Genomic DNA, 23,462 nt, shown 5'->3' on the forward strand with positions numbered 1-23,462 from the left:
CAGGAGGGAGCCAGGAGGGTCAAACTGTAAAAAAAGAGAGTAAATTTACAAGAATTAAAAGAGATTTTAGAAAGGGGGGAGGGCAGAAAACCCGAGTAGTGATATTTGAAGAGAGGTGTGTGTTAGGGGAGCAATGAGCATAAGGAAGCCAGCCTGCCTGTTCCTCCCCCTTCCTAATCATAGCCTTTACTCACAGACAAAACTCCCTCCCTCTCCCATTCACTCACTCACTTTAGGCCAATCCGTCCTCTCCCTCTCTCTCCCTCTCTCTGTGTCTCTCTCCTACTCTGAGACAGAGTCAGAACTCTTCTCCCTGACAGCCACAAACATCTACAGCACTTATTGCATTCAGAGAGGGAACCTGCAAACAAAACTTCACAGAAAACTTTTGGTTCTTGTTCCAGAGAATTTGCTGAAGAGAAGGAAAAACAAACAAACAAACAAACAAACCAAACCAGCCCCAAAAAAACTGTGCGTGAAGGGGGAGGAAAAGCAGGGCCTTTTAAAAAGGGAATCACAACAACTTTTGCTGCCAGGATGCCTTTGCTTTGGAAGAGAGGATTTTTGTTGGTGCTTTGCTGGATTATAGTGAGGAGTTCCCCAACCCCAGGATCCGAGGGGCACAGTTCAGTCACTGACTGTCCATCATGTGCCCTTGCCACGCTCTCAAAGGATGTGCCCAGCTCACAGCCTGAGATGGTGGAAGCAGTAAAGAAGCACATACTGAACATGTTGCACTTGAGGGACAGACCTAATATCACCCAGCCGGTGCCCAAGGCAGCACTTTTAAATGCCATCAAGAAACTCCACGTGGGAAAGGTGGGAGAGGATGGCTATGTGGAAATAGAGGATGATGTTGGAAGAAGAGCCGAAATGAATGAAGTTGTGGAGCAAACCTCAGAAATCATCACTTTTGCGGAATCAGGTGAGTGCTTAAAAAACAAAACAGTAAAATAGCCTGCTTGCCAGAACTGCAATTAACTTCTTTTCTTCTCCTCAGCAGTACTGTTTTCTCCAAGGTTGTGGGATGAGACCTGGGGGAAGGGAGAAGGAGGAACGGGATGGGGGGGGGGGTGTCTCTGAAGGAATTTGATTTCTCTGACTTAGTCTTGGCTACAGATTACACTTGCTAAGCACAGGCAGCCACACAGGGAGGAAGCTCTTTAACCAATCTCGAGCAGAAAGTCAGGCTGCAAAGGGGTCCTCCAAACTGCTTGTGAAGCCAGAGTACTTGCACTAAAGTAGTGGATCGCAGGGCTGATGGTGAAAGAAAAAGGGCTGAAGCCTTTTGGGGACTTTCTAAAGACAGAAAGTGAGCTGCAAACTACTTGAGAAACTGCCCTTTCTTGTAAAAATTATAGTGGAAGTTATAAAATCAGAGGAAGCAGCTTTAACTTTTAGAAGCGAGAGGGCATTTTTGTTTTCTGATTTAATGCAGCATCTTCGGCAGTAAAGAGTTGCAGGGACTGTCAGATGACTTCAATAGAACTGGACAAGTTGCTGTAGCTGATCCAATTTGTAATGCAGGCTTCTGCATACTGGAAAAAAGGTTCCGCTCCTAAACCTCTCCTGCCAAAAAAATGCAACCTTGATAGGGTGCATTTTGAACTCTTTTACAGCACTGTTTTCCCTAACTGTTATGTAGTAAGAGCTAAGACAATTGATATTTACTAACTAATAGCTTCAGGCTCACATCAACTGCCTACAGGAAACCACTCTAAAGTTGCACTTTACTGTCTTGTTCCTACATGAATAGGACCAGAACTCATTTTAATTCAATGTATATGTATGTGCATATATATCTGTTTATATGTGTGAATGTTTATGCATGCAACAATGTCAATATCTTGCAATAACTCTATCATCTAACTAACAGCAACTTTTTATGATGCTGTCTAGCCAAAGCATTTTTCCTGTTGCCAAGACGGTTTTAAAAGAATGTCATTGTTTTGTTTGGTACAGCATATGGTAGGCAAAGTATGCAAAGGAACACCAAGCATTTTTGTTTAAAAGTTTGCTGCAGCAGTATAAACAATTAAGACAACACTCAGAGTTTCCAGTCCTGAAAACCTGTTGACTCAGATGTTCTGTTTGCAGGGAAGCCATGCACAAGAAGTGTGCATGCTTTTAAGAGCAGACATTCCTGCTGGCTGTCCGATTTCCAACTGTACAAGGAGCCCTTGCCTTTGGCGTCCTTGTCAATACACACATTATCAGTCCCTTCAGTATGCAAGCGCGGGCTCTTCAGTTTTTTTCATCCCCCCCCACTTCAGAAAGCAGGCAGATGTCAATGCCAGTGGTCCCTAGAAGCAGGAGTGGCTCAACCTTAGTTCAGAAATGAGTTTTTAAATGCAATGAAATCCCTAGGCGATCTACGAGTCAGATTCCCCACCTGGTATTCAGCAGCTCGCTCTGAGCACAGTGAAACACATATGGCATGAGCAGTGGTTTCTCTTCACTGTGTGAGTCCCAATCATTTGTAAACACATTATTGTCTCTCCTGAGCTCTGACACAAAGGAATTTGGAATTTGATATATGCCTACTCAGTACGACACCCTCCAACGGCAACTCCTGAAGCCATTGGCTCTTGGGCTCACGTGAGCAATGAAAATCGTGCCATGGCCCACACGCTGGCCAATAGTCCAGCCACCGATCCCCTGCTACAAAATACCCAATGCTAGCACGTCGCTTACTTTGACTTACATAGCGTTGTCCTACCACTGCTAGCCAAATTAATTGAAGAAGACATGCTATGGAGCTGCACGGCCGCATGCCCAGGGCACAAGTTGTGTACCCATGCCTTTTCTTCCCTGCTTTCTCCTCCACCTAAGCCCATCCTGGAAGCTGAGGCAGGAGGGCTGCTCCAGTCCTGCATCCCATATCTGCCAGGCTTTTATTTGGGAGGAGCTCTCAGCAACCTAGAAACCGAGTTCCAGGGTTTGGGCTTATAATGGAAATGTTGGCTCCAGTCTGTGGACTTCAAACTGCTGATACATATATTTTTCACCTGGAGCCGCTTGTAGCTGTTGTCTTGCTAACACTGGTGAATCCACCATGCTTTACATGTGCCAGTGCTGCAACGCATGAGTGAACTTCACCTGGGCTCTCTTCCACTCCCACACCAGCAGTATTGTGTGTCAAATATTAAAGCAGTATTATTTTTGCTGTTGAAGAAATTGAGGCAAAAAGAAGGCAAATGACATGCTGGGTAGGAATTAAAAGGAAAAAAAAAAAAAGACAGGAACAGAATATAGCCACATGGACAGTCCCCAGTGTTTGGTCTGTAGTATCTGGGAGGAGTATGGATAAGTTTAAAGCACCAAGCAGGAGAATGAACATGTTACTCTCACAGTCAGGTTAATATTCTTTCTGCTTTTAATGTGAAACTCACTCTGTCTCAAAAGAGGGGAATAGGAAATCAATGAAAATGAATGGAAACATCTCACGTTGTATCAAATAAATGTCTATGGAAAGAGAAATAATACTTCAGGCTTTTTGCTCCTTTGCATATGACTTGACATAAACCAGCCATTCCCTTTACCTTTCAGAAGCCACATTTACTACTTGCCTTCATAAAAAAAATACTATTTCCATCCTTCATCAGCCGTATCCTCAGACATACAATGAAACGGAGTGAATGAACAAACAGTGCCCTGTGCACGTGGCTCTGGCTTGAGACTGCTCTTTTATAAGAGACCATAATTCAAGCAAGCATAGGCTACAGACAATTAGAGGGGAAACTAAATGCAGGGAACTTGTTTGAAGCACAGGTGTAGTTACGTCCAGGAAATCAGCAAAATAGTTGGCAGGTAGTTTTCACAGCTAACAAATCCAGGCAAATCTTTGCAAAACTAATGACCATGAGTATTGGGCAAAAGTTTACAAATGCACCCTACTGTCCTTTGGCACTCTTACAAGTAAAACACGAAAATGATTTTCTACTTGCATATCAAACTAAGATTACTAACCTCGATTAGTTCTGCTAGGAGGGTAGCTGTGCCAGAGCTCTGTGGGTTATTTCAAGGACTTAAAAATTGTCTTTTGAGGAGAGGGGTCATATAAATTCACGACGAGCAAATCCAACAGGTTCTATAACTGAGATAGCGAGTGCTCATAAAATATGTTTGGCTACTAACTTGTTCATTATTTTAAGTAGATAGCTTATTAGGCAGACCTGGGATTTTTCCAAGTGAATTTGATCCTGGCAACTAAACTACCAATGAAATGGGTTGCTAACGTCAGCACCCGAGAAGGCAATGGGAATTTCTGGGTAGAAATACTAAAATCCAAAGCCTTATCGTTAGGAGAACTGTCAGGGGGGAAAAAACAAACAGACAAAAACAAAACAAAACAAAAAAAACAATACACATGCACACAAAACCACAACAAGTGTCACAGCTATTTACACTGCTTTTACCTTTCTGTCTCCCTTCCTACTGAATTCAAGGTGAACTGGCTTAATCAGGTGATACAAACTTTTTTTATAAGCAGATATGTGTATATACACACTCACACCTTTCTTAGCATGATACCTACTCTTATATAGCCAGTCTGGCAGCTCAGGAGGAGGAAAAGAATGGGCCACTTATGACTCTAAATAATTTCATCAATTTTCTTTTGAAAGGAGATGTGTTTAATGGTATGGATATCTGTGCTGAATAAAGAATGGCCACGAGAGGGCACACGCCAAAGGCTTTTTACTCCATGCAAGGCAACCTTCCTGCAAGCTTCTATTTTACCTAATTGAATCCTGAATCCCAGAGATCTTTATGCTTATCTGTAGCTTCTCTGAGTGGAGCTCTTGTTTCTCTCTTCTCGGTTATTTAAAAGACAGAGATTCACTGGAGTGGAAGACTGCAAGGAAAAAAAATGCAGTGGAAGGAAATAGGCAAAGGGGAAAAAGATAAAATTGATAAACTGATGGATGCTGGAAGTTCTGGATATCTGGAGAGATCAGAAATGGTCATTACTATTTTTTACAAGATACTGAGAAATTTGACCATGAATCATCATCTGAGCTGATTTTCTCACATCTTTTTTTCTAATGCAGTCTCCTTGGCTTTCAGAAAACAAGCCTCATTCCCCCCAGTTTTGGTGTTGCCTTTTTTTTTTTCATTTTTTTTTCTTGGCTTTGGCATACTTTATCGAAGATTTGAAGTTTAGCAAATGAAAGCAAGTTACTTCCAGAAGAAGAAAGCCATTCTGAATTAATCTGTTTCATTGTAACAAAATGTGAGAATTGAAGGAGGTTGGTTGCTTTGAGAACAATTTGAGAAAGCACAGACGAATCTGAGAAGGTGGGAACCAGTTTATAAAAAGATACCTGAGAGACAGAGAGAGGGACAGAAAGTACTGTATGTGTCCCTCTTTGGGTAGTCATGCATACAGTTTGGTATGCAAATCTAGCTGGAAATATATGGATATGCATTTGTTTGTATGCACGTGTAAGTGGATGTATGTCCAGAGACATGGGTATGCCAGAGGAGGCACGCTTATATACCCATGCGGCTGTACCTGCAACACTGTAATGTGGTCAGATTCCTGCTTGTAAGTATGTGCCTTCATGTGCCCTCCTGTGTGCGGGATATACCTACACTGCTCATGTGTACATTCCTGCACAGATTCATGCTGGGCAGTCCTTCTACCTACTTACATCTCTATGAGTGTGAAAAAGCAATCTCATGTCACACAACTGAGTGTTGCAAGATGTAATTTTGAACTGAACCTTAGTATTCTGAAAGTAATTGGAAGTTTTGCTATTCATTTCAGTATACTTGCTATTTGGGCCTTACTGCACAGAAATCAAGTATTGTAATTAAAACAGTGACAGCTTCTGATCCACTTAATTTTAGAACTTAAAGTATTACAAGTATGTGCAAAAACTTATCTCTTTTGTGAAAGACAAAGACTTGATATTATTTGTATCTTGAAATATGCTATTGGTACAAGTGACCCTAAGCTTTCCTTGAGATATTTTAGATGTAAATGCAAAACTCAAGTAACAACAACAACAACAAAAACACAACCAAACAAACACCTTTTTTGTTTCTAAATATTTAAGGCCATGTGGGGGAAGGGCTTTCAATTTGGAAGGAACTCTAGGTTGTGGATGTAAAGTGCTTCTCTCCTGACAAAATAGCAGGGGACAGTCAAGGTTCACCAGAACTGAATTATTTCACATTCTGAATGACCTTGTCAATGCCCCTTTGGGTTAATTTTTCAAGAAAAGGTATTTAAATAAGGTTGTTGCTGCTTTTTTATTTTATTTTTCTCCCCTATGAATGCTTGGGGAATAGTGGGGAATAGTTGTTTCTTTTTTTTTTTTTTTTTTTCTCTCCCACAACAAAAATCCCATTTTGCTGGCAGCAAAGGGGATGTGAACATAGAGATAAGGTGTTTGCTATTTGTGTCATAATTCCTCCTCCCTTTTCAAGAGGCAACCGTCACCCAGTCAGGGAGCAGAAACAAAACTGTGCAACCCAGATGACCAGTCACATACGCGGGGTGGTGAATAGTTAGAATAAATCGTTTGTCAGTGATCCATAAGCTGAAATGCATTCACAGAAACGGCCACTGCCTAATCGCAGTAATAACACATTTGTAATAATCAGTCTGCCCAGGGGATAATTGCCAGACGATAACAGTGCTAAATTCACTGAATAAATTCTGCACTGTGAACAATTCATCTAACTCTAGTGGTCACTCATTAGTAAACATTTTGAGCAATTATCTCTCAATAACCATGCTCTTCTCTTTGCTCTCTTTAGAGGAACCTTTCTAGTAACCTATTTTTTTTTCTGTCTCCTGGGGAACGGAAATGAGAAGTGAAGAGAAGGATGCTTTTGAATGTAATTACAGATTGGCACGCAGCACAAATTCCCCCAAATCTAAACATAGGCAGTAGTAAAGTTAGCAACTAAAAAAGGAAAAAAAAGCTTGCTTTGTATGGAAAAACAGTTCACTTACAGTATAACGTAAAAATGGTTCAAAATTAAGCAGCGGTGAAGAATGGAAATTTAAAGTAACAGCACCTTCTTACTCAGTGAGCATTTCTGAATGGAAATTTTAAATACTGCATATTAAGAGAAATTAAGAATAAGTCACATGATAAGTCAGGAAGCATAATCACTTTCATTCTGAAAAAAAATCAGTCAATCATTTAACAGCATATGGTTGGGGGGAGGGGGGAACGTCATGTTAAGTATGTTAACATTTTATTCAAAAAAAAAAATCCTCTTAACTGTATAGCTTAAGCCCTCTCTGGTATGTGCACATAGCTTGAACTAACAGGGCCTGATCTTGAATCAGGCTGCAAATTGCAAATCAATGAGCTTTGGCTGCGCAGCTGCAGCCAGGAGGGACCCTGAGCCTCAGAGCCTGGGCCCTGCCAGTCCTCCATGCTGTCCTGCACTGGGCAGTGGGCAGAGTCCCTTGCGTCAGCCCTTCTGGAGGCAGGGAGCAGGGCACCTGTGTGGGCAGGTTCATGTTTCTGTCCTAAAAGGGTGTGCGAGCACCACTGAAGAGAAAAACAGATACGAGCAAACTCTCATGCTGCGTATACAGATGCTACGCTTTCTTTCCATTCAGTAACTCCCTCCATTAAACCTTTTACCATATATGCACTACTTTGTAGGGCTTGTATTTTTAACCATTTTTCATGGCGTTTGCCGTGTCCCCAGTGCTGCTAGAGGGTTCCCTCGGCGTCCCAGCCCTCTTCCTGGAAGGGACTTCTGCCTAGCAGCAAAGCAGAGAGGTGGCCTCTCCAAGGCTGTTGAAAGGGGAGATGAGGAAAAGCAATCAAAGGGGGCTAAAGTAATCCCTCGTCTCCTTTTTCAGCTGCTTTCTGCCACGGTAACAATCCAGCCTGTTGCTGTTGCCGCTTATATGAGCACTGAAGTGATGAAGGCATTGCCACTGTTGTGCTGTGGGTCTTTCCACAGGAGTCAGGCAGGAGGAGCAGGATGATTAGAAATGAAAAAAGACCCTTGCAAATCAGTTGTGGCAGATAAGAAGTCAGGACAAAGGGATAAACAGAGTGTAATTACGGAAGTGATACTACCCCCAACTTGCAGGAAGGTCTCCTCTTAACTTTAGTTAGATGAACAGCATGTATTTCTGAGAGCTTGAACAAGGTCATTAACTCAGACCAGAAAGGAAAGACTGCTAAATCCCTAAGCAAAACATGGAAAAAATGAAATACAGCAGAATTTTGTCTTGGAACACCTGAAGAATGTATTTTATCGTAGCACAGAACTTTTTGGAAATATAAAGATCCTGTTATAAAGTGAATGTATAATCATCATAAGCCCGATCCAGAGATCTCAGTTCAGTTCTAGCCCAGGCCAAACCCCAATTTCAAAATGAGCTGGTCTGACCATAATTGACCTTGCAAAGATTGGAGCATTCATACTCTTTGTGCTGTGTGATCACAACACACTAATTGTGAATGTGTAGAGAATTCAGAAAAGCTCATTTTTTTCCTAATATAAAAGCATGCTTTTTATCCCCAGCCTTCCACCGTTCCCAGTTTCCGTCTAAATAGGATCTGAGAATGGGAATGATTTTTAAAATTGTTTTAAAACCTCTTATTAGTTATGCAGGTTTCAGGACTCAGTATTTTGTGTCATGCAGGAATATTAGTCTCATATAAGCTTCCTGCATCTTCTTTGTTTAGAAGCTGAATCAACCATTTGTGTGTGAAAATGTAGCTAACATTAATATCCAGTACAATAACAACCTACAGGGAAGCTGTTATCCCTGCGTAAGGATGGGTCATATGCTACCTTGCTCTAACTCACTTTTCTCCAGTGAAAAAAAGCAACGCAGATGTACTCCTGTACTTTCACTTTCTCATATCTTTAGTAATGAGGAAAAAATCAACTTCCACACATACAGGAGCATATGAAAAAACAATTATCAGAGTTCTTGAGATCTTGTTTCTTTCATGTAATATCTGTCAAAAAGAGTGGTTGCATGGGTACACTTCCAGGCCAGTGCATAAAGTAATATGAATATTTACTGTTGGAGATATGTCACTTCGTAACTATTTCAGTTCCCACTGGAATGGAAATAACAGAATGTGAAATACCATGCATTAGCACTTAACAGCTTTAAGTTATTTTGTAACACAGAGCTGCCCAGCTTTTCTGGTCTGAAGGGCCACACAGCTTCTTCCGCAGTCAGGCCAGGGCTGCACACCTCAGCTGCTCTCTTCAGAGCACACAATGGGGCCAGTTTTCCATGTCCATGTCCAGCACTGCTGATCTGCTCATGCACAGGATCCCTCCTAGCACCAGAACTGCTGTCTGTGTCCAGCCTAGTACCTCAGGAACATGGTATAAGTTTGTGAGACATGGTCAGGGGGTTGAAGGTGCAGGCTCTATCAGAGGTCCCCACAGGCCTTAGAAGTAACCATTCTCATAGAGCACAGTCTTTATAACATCCCTACATAGTATGCAGCCAGCCTCTTGGACCAGGTTTCCTTCGGACTGGAGGAATGTCGCTGTATAACTCCTCACGCTCTGAAACCCAGGCCAGTAAGGGATTAATGCCTATCAGCTACCCTCTGTTCCAATATAGCTGGCAGCTTAGCCAGGGTTTCACTTCCAGAATGGAAAAACTGGCGTTAGCCTTCAGTCATTATTGAATGACTCTCATTTAAAAAATACTAGAAAAACAGTAACTCTGCCACTCCCCATAGTACTGGTCAGCTTGCTCTGTCTTTTCTATAATCCACTTCCTTTTCTAAGGTACAGTCCCACGGGTTCACATGGCTCTCTTAGAAATTAATGGAGCTCGCTTTGGAGACAGGCAAAGTCTGTGAGAAACAGTTAACACAAACCATGTGTTTTCCTATCTCAGTGACAGTTAAAGTCTACAATTTCACACTCTCACTTAGAGGGAAAACAAAAACAAAACACTGCGCCCTTTGGCCACACTAATTCAGACATGTCTGTCTCTTTGACCTGGGAATGCCACCAGGGAAAGCTGAATGTGTCAGTGCCAGGACTTCACAGAGGGGAAAAGCAACAGGTAGCTCAAAGGGCAATACAGCCTGTGTACAGATTTTAGAAACCAGGAGCGGCAAGATAGTCAGGGAGGTCATATTAAGTGGAGTTCAGAGGCAACGGGAAGCAAGGAGGAGAGCCTCGCTTCCACAAGGGCAGTTTTTCCTGTATGATTCCTACCACTTCAGTTTTCTTCACCACTCGTCCTTTTCAGGACGACAAGCAGAGCCATTGGACAGAGACATGCTTCCCTGACAAGCAGAACCATTGCACAGAGAAACAGGTCAACAGCTGTGGGTACTTCAAGAATAATATCAGTGACAAACTGGTAATTATGAATATTGTGTCTGTCAACTAAGGTCAGATATCTGTGCATTTCAGATCTGTGACCCCTGGCCTCCATCCTGAGAAAGAACAAAAGATCCAAGTGGGGACTTTTCTTTTGTCAAGAAAATAGAAAAGGACCTCTCTTAAAAAATAATACCCCTTCCCCACAGCAAATTCATTCTCTCTTAACTTTTTCATGCTCCAGTGATCAAATCATTAAACAGTCCTCATTATTCATTCCAACTTCTGCCAGGGATATGAGCTCTGTATCAGAGAAACACCCCCTCACCATCATAATCATCATCATGACATCTCAGCAAGTTGATACAATTATGCCAGAGAACCATCCTCATAATTATACAGTTCTTTAGCTCATTTTTTCAGTGTATTCACCATTACTATAATCACAGCGAGTACAGTGTGTTAAATTAAGAACAGGATTTACAGCTAACATCTCACAGGATGAAGAGTCTGCCTGCTGCAATTCTGCAATTCTTTACAATAAAGCTCTGCAACCCTCTGAAAGCTGAGGCTTATGTGTTAATATTTTTTTGTTTTTGAGACAATTGACATTTACAACTCATTTTAAGATGCATATGAAGAATGGTGTTTTACAGAGGGAGAAAGGACAGACCTCATTCCCACCTCATTTCCAAAGAACTCATTCCCCAACTTTAGCTATTAGGCTCAGATTTGAATGTGTATGATACACATAGTCATGGACTGTCGTCACAAACTCATTTTTGCCTTTCAGTTAATAGTGATCACAAAGGCAGCTCTAGGAAGTGAACTCTTAGTAGCTACTGATGCTTATTTGCCATGCGTTGCATAAATGCATAAATGAACATAAAGATATCATTGCTATAACAAAAAGCTTAAAATACATTACTGGAAGTGTTAAAATATGGTACTGGAAAGCAACAGACAAACAAGTAGTTTTCTAAAGAATTTTCACAAAAGCATCTGAGAAGGGGATTAGGTGAAGAGAAGTTAGAACAGAAGAATCGTAAAAATGTAAAGAGCCAAATAGGAAACCTAGGGAACTCCATGTCTGCGATGACAATAAGGTCTCTCTAACAGAACGCAAACTGACATACTAACTAGCTCTTCCTGTCTATTTTCATTTACCAAATCAGGCACACCCAAGAAAACGTTGCACTTTGAGATTTCCAAGGAAGGCAGTGAGTTATCAGTGGTGGAACATGCTGAAGTGTGGCTCTTCCTGAAGGTCTCCAAGGCCAACCGGAGCAGGACAAAAGTCACCATCCGCCTGTTTCAACAGCAGCGGCAGCCAAAAGGCAACTCTGAAGGAGCAGAAGATATGGAGGATGGAGGGCTGAAAGGTGAAAGGAGTGAGACTCTGATTTCAGAAAAGGCAGTGGACACCCGAAAGAGCACTTGGCACATCTTTCCTGTCTCCAGCAGTGTCCAGAGACTCCTGGACCAAGGCAAGAACTCCTTGGACGTGCGGATTGCCTGTGACCTGTGCCAAGAGACTGGGGCAAGCCTGGTGCTACTGGGCAAGAAGAAGAAAAAGGAAGATGATGGGGAGGGGAAAGAAAAGGATGCTGGAGAAGTCCCAGGAGAAGAGGAGAAGGAGCAATCGCACCGGCCCTTCCTGATGATGCTTGCCCGGCACTCGGAGGACCGTCAGCACAGGCGGCGGAGACGGGGCCTGGAGTGTGATGGCAAAGTCAACATCTGCTGCAAGAAGCAGTTCTTTGTCAGCTTCAAGGACATAGGATGGAGTGACTGGATCATTGCACCTACAGGTTATCATGCCAACTACTGCGAAGGAGAGTGCCCCAGCCATATAGCAGGCACATCTGGTTCGTCATTATCTTTCCACTCCACTGTCATCAACCATTACCGCATGCGGGGCCATAGCCCCTTTGCCAACCTCAAGTCATGTTGTGTGCCCACCAAGCTGCGGCCCATGTCCATGCTCTACTATGACGATGGCCAGAACATCATCAAGAAAGATATACAGAATATGATTGTGGAGGAGTGTGGCTGTTCATAGACACATATGTGCACAAGACTCTTCTCTTTAAGTTGAGAAGAGAACGTTTTAAAAGCCCAAGAAGAGGAAAGACCTGACATGGTATAAAATCCTTTTTGAATGAAACAATCATCTGAAATAAAAACAAGAACAAGCAAATTAAAAACAAAAACAAACAAACAAACAAAAAAACAAAAACACAACAACACAAAAAAAGAGGGGAAAGTAAAAAAAAAAAAAAAAGAAAAAGACATACTGAGGATCAGAAAAGACTACAGCTATAAAGAGGAGGAAAGCTTCATGAACCCAGGCTTGAATGAGATACGTTTGAATGACGGTATGGGTTGGGGATTTCCCCTTCCTTTCAGTATGCTCCTTATCTTATTAGATAGTATGTTAAGCATTACTAGGGGAGTTATGTTCCCTCCCCTAGTTACCCATCAGTTCAAGCCATGGTAGCAGCTCATCTAACCTGCAGCAGTTTGGACTAAGTCCAAAATGTCATTGAAATTCCTTGAAAAGCCATGTGTATGAACACTACATTCACTGGCACTTTCCCCCAAAATTTACCGAGGAACTGAGTAGGTGTGTAGTGTTTGTGTGGATATATATACATGTGGCTATGTATTTATATACATACCTTTATACATACAGACACTACACGCTTACGTATACTTACATTGGTAAAGAGACAATATTGTGCAGGTGTATACACCTTCATCTTCTGCACTACATTTACAAAAAAAAAAAGAAAAAAGAAAAGAAAAATGAAGAAAAAATGATTAAAAAGAATGAATGAAAGAATAAAAGTTACATATTGTAAAGGTGCTTACAACGTTAGAACTATGCAACCTAGTTGGTTTGAAACTGTTTACCTGCAAGAGAAAGAAAAAAAAACAAAAACAAAAAAAAGAAAGACTTTTTTTTTAAATGGAAGTAACTTGTTTAAAAAAAAATAATCTTCAGTGAGAGATACTTGAAAGGAATATGTTTGTCCAGATACTGGAGCCAAACATTTCTATATTTTGTAAAAAAAAATTTTAATCGTTTACTATTTGCACTACAATGGTGTCTGACCTGTCTAATCCTTATTTAACAAACATTTGCAAGGGAGGGTGGTTGGGTGTGGGAGGGGTTGAGAGCTGCACTTATTGTGAGCTATACAAGAACTGCTACAGCACACAAAATAGCTATTTTTATTATTATAATTATTATTATTATTTTGTACCTTAAACTGAATAGACACATACACCAAAGACATTTGTGCAAGCCTCTAAAAAGTCTGTTTGTGGTTGGTATCATTCACCTGTAATAAGTTATGGTTTGAATTAAGGGTCAGTGGGTTGATTACATTCAGGCTAGTATATCTGCTAACCAGTTAAATTCAAATTCTGCCCTAAACAGAAAATTGTAATTTGAAGAAAGCCCTCAAAAGCCCTGGGATGTGTATCCAAGGTGCTTGGATCCAAGGTCCATCTAAGCATAACTGTACTTGTTTTGCATATACAACACTTAAGACTTATCCCTGATGCACAGCAACTGTGCATCATTGGGAAACAACTTTATACAAGGGACATACATATATATATATGTATATATTTCTGTATGTATATATGTATGTATACTTGAGGTATAAGCACTTCTGGCTTCACTTTAATGTTCTTAAAACAATGAATGTTTGTGTGCAAAGCACAGTATGTTAAAAGCTTGTTTGTTACTAACAAGCATGAGCGTTCAAAATGGTATTTGTGTGAGAGGAACCTAAAGTGCTGGTGTACACTTAGAAAATATTGATGTAAAATTGCAAGCAGCTTTGGGCCATGCCCACCATCACCCCTGCAAATACAAAGAAAATGGCACTTGTGGTAGGATTTCTGTTTGAAAAGCAGTCTTAAGCAAAAGGCTGGCCGTCTCAACCACCACCCTCTAGCACGACAACTCTTAATGGGTTTGCGCGTTACCAGTAAAACCTAATTTTCAGTGTCAACACCTAACCTGAAGGGTCCAACCCATAGGGCATAGGTAGATAGGTTTAAAAAAAAAAATCTATCGCTGTTGTATTTAAAAGAATGTTAAAGTTACAACGTGTGTCTTTGGGTAGGGGGAGATGAGAAGAGGGAATGGGAGAAACCTTTAGGCCCTGTTTACACTGAGTTTGATAACCCTGAGCCTGAATCTTCAGACTCTTAGAGGTTTGCAGGACCAAGCCCCTGTTAGCTGCCTTCTGACAGGAAGGGCTTCAAAACACCTCTCACAGAAAGCAGCGCTAACATGGCTCCCCACCTTGCTGAGAGCACAGTCTGTTTAAAAAAAAAAAAAAAGTAAAAAAAAAAAAAAAAAGAAAAAAAAAGATAGCACAATTTAACCTGGTCACATTGGCTAGGGATAGCGTGTTAGCACCTTCATGGCGAGAACCATGTTTAAGCAGTGTAATCAGGGCCTTCATTTTTGTCAGCCAAAACTGTTTGTGTGTGTGGGGGGGTTTGCTCTGTGTCTGTGTGTGTGTAGATGTATGTGTGCATGGGAGCGTGTCTGTATGTGTATGTATTGATAGAGATTAAAAAAGAAAAAGAGGAAAAAAAGAAAAAAGAAAGAAAAGAAAAAAAAAGCCCTTTCCTCCGTTGAATAGATATCAACATACATGCTTATAGCTAAGTTTTCTATCTAATTTATTCCACAGTATTTAGGTTGCATAGTACAGCTAATGGGTTATACATTTATGTACTTTTTATACAATGCATTTTTACAGACTTGTTTGCAGTTTGCAAAAAAAAAAAAGATTAAAAAATTGTAACAATTGGGTGAACACTAAATTTGTCACTAAAGTATTCTGTAAAATATCAAGGCTTTCTGATTTAAATTATTGCAGATTTTATTTTATTTTATTTTTTTTTTTAGTATTTTCTTCCTGGGGAGAGGGAGGGATACCAAATGGTAGTAGGGGAAAAAAAAAAAAAAAGATGCACAAATAATCTATCTTCATAATTTAAACAAACCAAGTTCCTGACCCTGCTTCATTTGAAGCAAGTGGCAGAAGTATTGTTGATTTTCCTAGAAGTAGGGCCAGGCTCTGGAATTGCTGTGGCAGGAACATAGCCTGTGACAGCTAAGGACAGTACCTTTTATTTCACTGAACTTTGGACCTGGACTTAAAATTAGATGTATATTGCCCTTCTACCCTTACTTATGTCCACAGGCTCATTGATGTCTACAGATCTCCTTACAAGAGTAGTAAAACTACTTACATGACTAAAGGCAAGGCAGGCTGAACCACAGGTTCCTCATGCTATAGGCAGTGTGAAGGGAGAGAACGGATTTTGAATGAGTGGCACCATATCCGACAACATTTAATTCAATTAATTGTTCAAAAACAGGCTGCTTGTATCACGGTTGATCTCTGAATGTAGTGGCAAGGGAAGCAGGTGAGATGGCTCATGTTGGCAAAAATTATTCTCACATGTGATTAATTAAGAGCATCGGAGTCCTGAAATCCCAGCACCTTCCCAAAAGTGACAATGGCAAAACTCCCATTGACTGTAAGCAGAGTAAGTTTAGGCTCATGGTTTTCCTGGTCAAAGCTGACAGAGCCTTTAAAAAGAAGTCTGATACTGAGTTTGATACCAGCTTTTATGTGGTGCACAGGGGCTGGCCCTGGAAAACGTGAAACTAGCCTGAGACAATTTCCAAGTGAGGAAAGAAAAGAGGATTTTTACATGTGGTGAGTGGGTTGCATGATAGGTACACCAAAAACAGAAGAAGGTTTTTCAAAGCAAGAAGCAACTGTTCCTAAGCCCCGCTTTTTAGCTTTCATTTGTGTGTTTATACTATTTTATTTTTACTATACACAAATTTTAAAGGTTTCTCCCTCTGATCTCTAGATTCAGTCATGGGGTTTTGATTTGTGGTCAGAGTTATTTAAAGCAGGGGGAAATGAAAAACTATATGATAAAATAAAATAAGAAATCGGGATGTTAATCAAGACTGACTGATTCCAGCAAAACACCCCACCCCTGATAATTTGGCTTAATTAAATCTGCATGTACTTAAAATAGCATTAGAAATTGTTACCATATTTAAACAGTTGTTCAAGGGCATGCAGTCTCAAAAATTACTTCTCCCTTCAGGTACTACTATACCAAAAAGAAAAAAAAAAAGCTTTTAACTACTAACACATTCCTTTCTGTATAACCCATTTCCGTTTTATATTGAAAATGTATTTTCAGTATATATTTGATCACAGAAATGTATTTGTTTAGTACGTCCACAGTCTTCATGTTTCAGAGCTGATGACATTCAGTGGTCTTTCCCCCTCTTCATGTCAGATGCTCACTGTATCCAAGGCCTAACAAACTGGCAGAAGTGCACATTAAGATGTTTCTTTGGGAGGGCTGAATGTATTTGTATTCTTGGGGTTTAGCAAAAGGAAATGCTAACAGATGCTTATAATTATTCTGCACTTATATGTCACAGCAGAATACAGATCTAGGGCCTGAAACTGCAGAACTGAATGAAATGGGAGTTTTGTCATTGACTTGAATAGAAGCAGCCTTTTACCACATCGTTGCAGACTAGGACTCTGTTATAAATACCTACTCTTTTGTATTTACTTGAGATTCAAGTTACCAGGTTCATATAACTGTGACACCACAAGGCCATGCAGAGGCTGGCAGCAATATCTCTGAATTAGAGAAGTTCAGGCATCTGTAATGTCTATGTGCAAAATGAGAATTTTTATGCACTATAGTTACTCGTGGAATAGTGCCTTACTCTGTAAGCAATGCTGTTGATTCCAGAGGGTCTCCTTTCCTAGAAAGTTACCAGTCAGCATGAATAAAGTGAGCAGAATCTATTTCTGGAGTGTAGGTAGAAGAGAGGTGATGGAAATTAGTAATTCCTTGAAGTTAAACCTCATGTCAATACTGTGCATCAGTATAAGAATCAGATGCTAACTTTCTGACACTGAAGAGCTTTACTCCCCATCTGCTCTCATTGCATTACATGTGGAGTAAAAAGGTTTTCAGTTAGAGTAATAAAAACTGTAATTTGACCTTTCATGAACAATTATAAGCAATGTTTTCATAGGTAGAAACAAACAACACTTCTGGGTTATATAGCTATTTATTTTTTGAGATACAGTGAATCTGTGTTAATTCTCAATGGGTTTCTTTATATTTAAATACTTTCAGAAACAATACATTGACGATGGGTTGAAGATATATATATATGTATGTATATATACATATTATATATATATCTACAATATATATACACACACAACTATATATATATGTATATACATATATATATATAAATTATGAAAGCCAAGATATTATGAAGCCTATTTTGTTTTTATCATTTTGTGTTTTGTTGTTGATATTATTATTATTATTGTTATTATTATTATTTTGCATACTACATGCAGTGCTTTAACCAATGTCTGTTCGGCTAATGTAATTAAAGTTGTTAATTTATATGAGTACATTTCAACTATGTCAATGGTTTCTTAATATTTATTGTGTAGAAGGACTGGTATTTTTTTTATTTACATTATGTTTAAAGAGGTAACAGTTTGATATGTTCTCATTTGTTTATATTAGAAGTTATTTATTTTCACGGCATTCCGTCTGGTATTTTGATATTTGGAAGGCATGCTACCTATACTTTGTACAGTTAGTGGGCAGTATTCAGCAGCTCCCAGTAGATTTTTAGGCCCTGTGTTAAATAAAAGACATGTTTGGGATTTCTATTTTAGATCTTTCTTATTGGTTTGCCAGGACCACTCAGTGCACTTACTGCCAGACACCCTGCCTGCGTGACCAATTTATTCCTACTGTATTTACCCAGGACAGAGGACCAAAACCACCTCTGGTGTAAGTCTGGTGACTTCAGTGAAGTTACACCAGAGATGTATTTGGCTCACCGAGAAATTGCTTGTACAAATCAATGCAAAGAAAGGACAGAAAACAAGCAAGCAAGCAAGCAAGCAAGCGTCTTTGCATTTGAAAGAGGATTTCAACGTGTTAAAAATGTTTGGGTCAGCTACTATTTTATTTTACTTTGTTCTTTTTGTTATTTTGCTCTTTCTTATACAACAACAGCAACAACACAAGTGAAATAAATAAAGGGAGTTTCACCAAGCATTGTGTAATCGTCCCTTAATATGCATTCCTGGTTGGAAAATACATGGGACCTGGGGAAATACCAGAAAATACCAGAGGTGAAATGCGGGTGCCTCTTTGGATCAAGCAGTGCAATGCCTTTCTTTTCAGTGTCACCATCCTATCTCTGCATTCAGACTCACACCCCTACATGTAATGCAATTTTAGGTTGTTCCCTTCTTAGGAAACAGAGACAGTACCAACGCCACAGCCAGTGTCAGCTCCCCTTTGCCCACAGGCTGTTAGGTGTTCAGCTACCATCACCACAATTCCCTTGAATAACCCAGAATTAGATGCTTACCCTGATAAAAAGAGAATTTGCATTACCCAGACAAACTTGCAAAACTGTCAGTTCACATGTGCTCATTTATAATCAGTTCACAGGCAGCCATAGTGAGAAATCATCTGAGTACTCTCGTATTTGAAAGTAAAGTGTACTTATGAGGGGTTTTCACCAGTCTTTGCATTCCTAGGGTGATAAATGGACCCATGCTACATTCCAGTGGGCTGAGAATCAGGAAACAAGAATCTCAAGGTTGATCTTTAAATGGATTACTTGCACAGTGCTTAAGCATGGGCCACCACAGCTATTAGCAGGCCTTTTAATAATCAGACATTGAAGGCCATTCTGCAAAGTCTGAAGAAGTGAGTTGCTTTCCTCTAACTGAGAATAAGTTTTCAATAAATCAGTGTAATCGTGGCTACAGAAAGCTTTTGTTTCAGAGAAAATTAAGACATGATTGAATATTTGCTTTCTTTCCTTTGTTATGATCACTATTACTATTATTGCCATCAAGGACAAACCCAATTGGCTTTGGAAGTTGCACTAGCAATAAAACAAAATCATGAGGCCTATTTGATTCAAACCACTAACATATTAACCTGCTAAAAATGAAGCTTACACTTCAGGTGTAAAATGGGGAGTTATCCTTTCTCTGGCACGACATGAAGTGCAACACTGGATGGTGTAATCCAGATTTTTTCCATTACACAGCTGTTTGATTTTCTTTTTAGTTTAAGAATGCTATTGAGAACTGTTGCTATTGTATGGGCTTGTTGAAAAGCCCCAGCTCAAAGAACAGTGGAGAGCTAAGAGCTGCCTTTTGTATGAGCTGAACAATCTGTTAAAGCCAAAAAAAACTGCCCCAAACAAATTAGACCATGCTAATAATATACAGACAAAGGCAGATAACACCAAATGATTTTGTGAAACAGATACACAGATAGTGTCTACTCAGTGTGCATTTCCTACCTTTGAGGTGGATTTTCATGTTGCTACTTGGGTTATTGAGTTGCTGTGCTAGTCTCAGTGCATATCATGATTTTTTTACATGCTTGTCACAGGGCTATCAAAGCCTGTGTTTTGGTAGTCTCAGTGGCTGCCCTCTGTGATCCCCTTCTTACTTAAGTTTGGCTGTCTCCCTGAAATACAACCACAGACTGATTTAAAGTACTACCCAGGGCTCAGGGTCACTATCCTCTCTTATGCTACTGATAGAAATATGGCACTGTTATCACCATGGTGATCAAATCCATTGGCTTGCAGATACCTGCCACCCAGCTGCTATGACCTCTGGGCCTTCCTTGGTTTCAAAAGAGTTATCTAGTCATCTCAAACATTGTCACCATTTGATCACCTTTCTACTGTCTACTCATCAGCTTCGTTGGAATTGCATTGACTGGAAAAACAGCGCAGAAAATCATCAGCTGCTAGAGCATCCCAAATCCTCTCTGCGGGCCAGATATAACTGAACGGCAAGGTTTCCCTTTCCCTTCTGATAACCAGCAACTCCAAACACTTGAAGTGGAAGGGTTGGAAGGTGCACATGAGTTGACACTACCTATGCATCATTTCCTTATGAGGGCTGTGAGAGGGAATGGGGTTATTTTGTCTTTGAACAGCAACACTGCAGCTTACAGATGCAGCGGCAAATTCATTGTACACTTTACAACACCACATCTGGAAGCAGCATAACAATGATTTTACACATCTGAATCATCCAGTCTCTACTGCACGAGAAAGTTTCTCTGACTCTGAGAAGACAGAAATGTATATCACCAGAGTTATGGCCTCCACAATTTCATATAGCAGCAGACAAAAACAACATAGCAGCTCTATTCAAACAAGAAAAACATTCAGAGGAAAGTTGGCAGAGCAGAGGTCCCTCGAGGGGCTTTTGAGCAGACTGCTCCTCGACAAGTTTTGTGTACACAAGAATACCTCTTATGGCTGCATTAGGATGCAGTTTATAGTCCTGGGCTTGATCTTAATGAAGTCAGCAGGGTATTGCAGACCTGGACAGCTTAGCTGAAAGTAAAACGAAGTCCTATTGTTTCAGTAAAATCACTGAGTATAAAAGTGCAAAGAGTAAGACGGAGATGACATGGACACTTTAATGAGCCGTGTATGAGAGCAATCAGAGTTGCATAACTTTGAAAAAATGTAAAGATAACCTAAATTGGGGTAGAGGTAGAAAATTTTCTAGGTACAGAATGTACTTTCACTAGATCTTTCTATGTAAGAAACCCGTTTTAAGGTTTAAATCTTCTTAGCTCTTCTCAGATAAGCTGTGTGTCTCCCGCTTCACTGATACCACCCTTCCTGGGGTCATGCCAGCCTCAGAAGTAGGGCAATGCAAGAAGAAGATGTGGCACCACATTCAGGCATCATACGCTCATTCCTTTTACCACTCTGAGAATGCACAGAATGCCACTAACCTATATGAAGTCCAGGCAGACAGATTGGTAAATAAGTGACAAATCAAACCATGATTTTTTTTTTTTTTAAATTTCTAACACATGACCCAACCCTCAGAAGCAATTCAGGCCTGTCCCAGCACTGGCAAATTACCTTGGTATGAATCAGGTTCAAATTTGTCATGCTTTCAAATGCATACCTTTTTGTGCAAATCCTACTCCCTTCTCATGCTTTCAGTGGACAGCCTGGTCATTTGTACACAGCTGTTGTGGCGAAATTGGCTCTAGGCTTAGGCTCCAAGCCTCACTTCTCCATTCATATTTCCACATCCTAAGAAAATATTCTCAAGCACAGGAGTTTTATACCAACCCCACATGTCTGGGCAGGAAGGAGAGGAATCAGATAAGTTAATTATAACAACTAAGAGACATTCCCTATGGAAAGAAACTCCAGGCCCAAAAAGAGAAGCCTAGCACCAGACCTGCCCTGCCAACCACTCAGCATGGTACCAAGAAGGTCTGCAGCACCTGGGGAAGAGCAGAGGGACTGCAGAGAGAGGAAATGTATTAATGGGGATGGTTTCAGTTACTCCCGTGCAGTCGCTGTCACATCTGGTCATGATGCAGAGATGAAATTTTTTGCTCACGAAGGACCTCTTCAGTGAGTAGCTTCTCCACTTGAGAAACAGCAAACGACTATGCAGAACCAGGCTCAAGACTCTATTACTAACATATTACTTTGAAACTGTAGCTATACTACACTTACCTCTGTTACAGAAACAACATACTTGTCCATCTTCCTATCTATCTACCTCCACTGCAGCAGAGTCTGATTTCAGAAAGAGAAACTGTAAAACCCTATGAAAACTTCAAGGAACTAAAAGGGATTTCAAAGCAGCTTGCAGACTATTTCAGGATACTGTATTAGAGGCACAGTATTGAAAAAAGACCTGAAGAGCTAGTGTGGTGGATCAGCAGGATAAAGTCATATTTAAGCGAGAAAAATAGAAAACAATAGAAAAGCCAGCAAGTTAATTATAAAAACACAATACAGAAAATTAGAAAAGAATCTGAGTACTCTACAAAATCCATAATAGCTAAGAATGAGTTAAAAGTTCAAATAAGATAAATGCAGGACCAGTCAATGTGTGCTTTGTTGATGGAAAACCTGTTACATTTCTCTGAAGTGATCAACAAGGAATAACATTGATATAGTCAGCTTGGATTTTCCAAGTAGTATTTACAAAGACCCTCACTAAAATTTCCTAGAGAAATTAACCCATCATGGGATAAAGAAAGCAACACATACAATTAATAGTTATTGTGAGAAGAGATGAAAGAAATGGAGAGGTGTCATCAGTGTCCAGCTCTGCAGTCAGGTATGGGCTATGAGGTTAAAAATCTGACCAACAGGATGAAAAGTCAGATGACAAAGTTTTCTGACATATGAAGTTAATTAAAATAGACGTGGCTGATTGCAAAAAATTGCTGAAGAACTTCACAAAATAACAAAACGGCAGCTGGAATTCAGCATCGATAAAGTAAGACAGGTAACACGTGACATGTAGGAGGAAACAATCCTGACTTGCATGTACAGAAATGAGCTGCCCCTCAGGTAGGAGACTTGAGCATTATAACAAAGTTTTTATCATCAGTAAGAAAAGCAAAGTGAACATTAGGGATTATTAGGCAAGACAGGATTTGTTGCTTATTGGTATACCCGGAAAATGTAGACATGTTTTGGGGTATTGAAAGGGAATGACAGACTTGAGGGTGAAACAAAACCTCCCATTAGATAGCTGAAGATAGCAGTCAGGCCTCCCTTTTGATTTCTCTCCTCCACGCTGAGAAAGTCCAGCTCACTCAGACTCTCCTCATACAAGTCCCTTATAGGGACAGACTGAGGGAGGAAGAATAAGACATTATTTTTATGTCATTGTGTTGCTGATCAGGTTGTTGTTGACTCCCCATTAGTTCTGTCACTTTTGTCTTAGTATAAATCCATGCTCCTTCTGGTAGAACAACATGGAGGATCGGGACATGAGCAGACACTGATCCCAGGTGTACACAGAGGTCGCCCAACACCACAAGACAAAAATACAGCAATGCTGCAGCAGATTGGACAGCTTGGTTATCCTCCTGATGCAGCCGGTTATTTTGATTTTTTAATACATTTTTTTAAAGATCCCTTCCTGTTAAAACACAAACCAGTATAACTCTCATGGCTGAGCAGCTACAGCCTGTGATGATTATCTGCAAGTGTTCTTCAA

General features: G+C 40.3%; 1 protein-coding gene across 1 annotated transcript; it reads left to right on the forward strand.

The window, feature by feature from the left end:
• Positions 1 to 223: 223 nt before the first annotated feature.
• On the forward strand, positions 224 to 18,083 carry INHBA (inhibin subunit beta A). Its single transcript, XM_035552538.2, has 2 exons — positions 224 to 925; positions 11,472 to 18,083. The coding sequence occupies exons 1-2, from the start codon at positions 538 to 540 to the stop codon at positions 12,356 to 12,358; spliced, it is 1,275 nt and encodes a 424-aa protein (XP_035408431.1). The 5' UTR covers positions 224 to 537; the 3' UTR covers positions 12,359 to 18,083.
• Positions 18,084 to 23,462: the final 5,379 nt, after the last annotated feature.

The sequence above is a fragment of the Cygnus atratus genome, chromosome 2 (assembly GCF_013377495.2).
Source record: "Cygnus atratus isolate AKBS03 ecotype Queensland, Australia chromosome 2, CAtr_DNAZoo_HiC_assembly, whole genome shotgun sequence".
In the NCBI taxonomy this organism is placed as follows: Eukaryota; Metazoa; Chordata; class Aves; order Anseriformes; family Anatidae; genus Cygnus; species Cygnus atratus.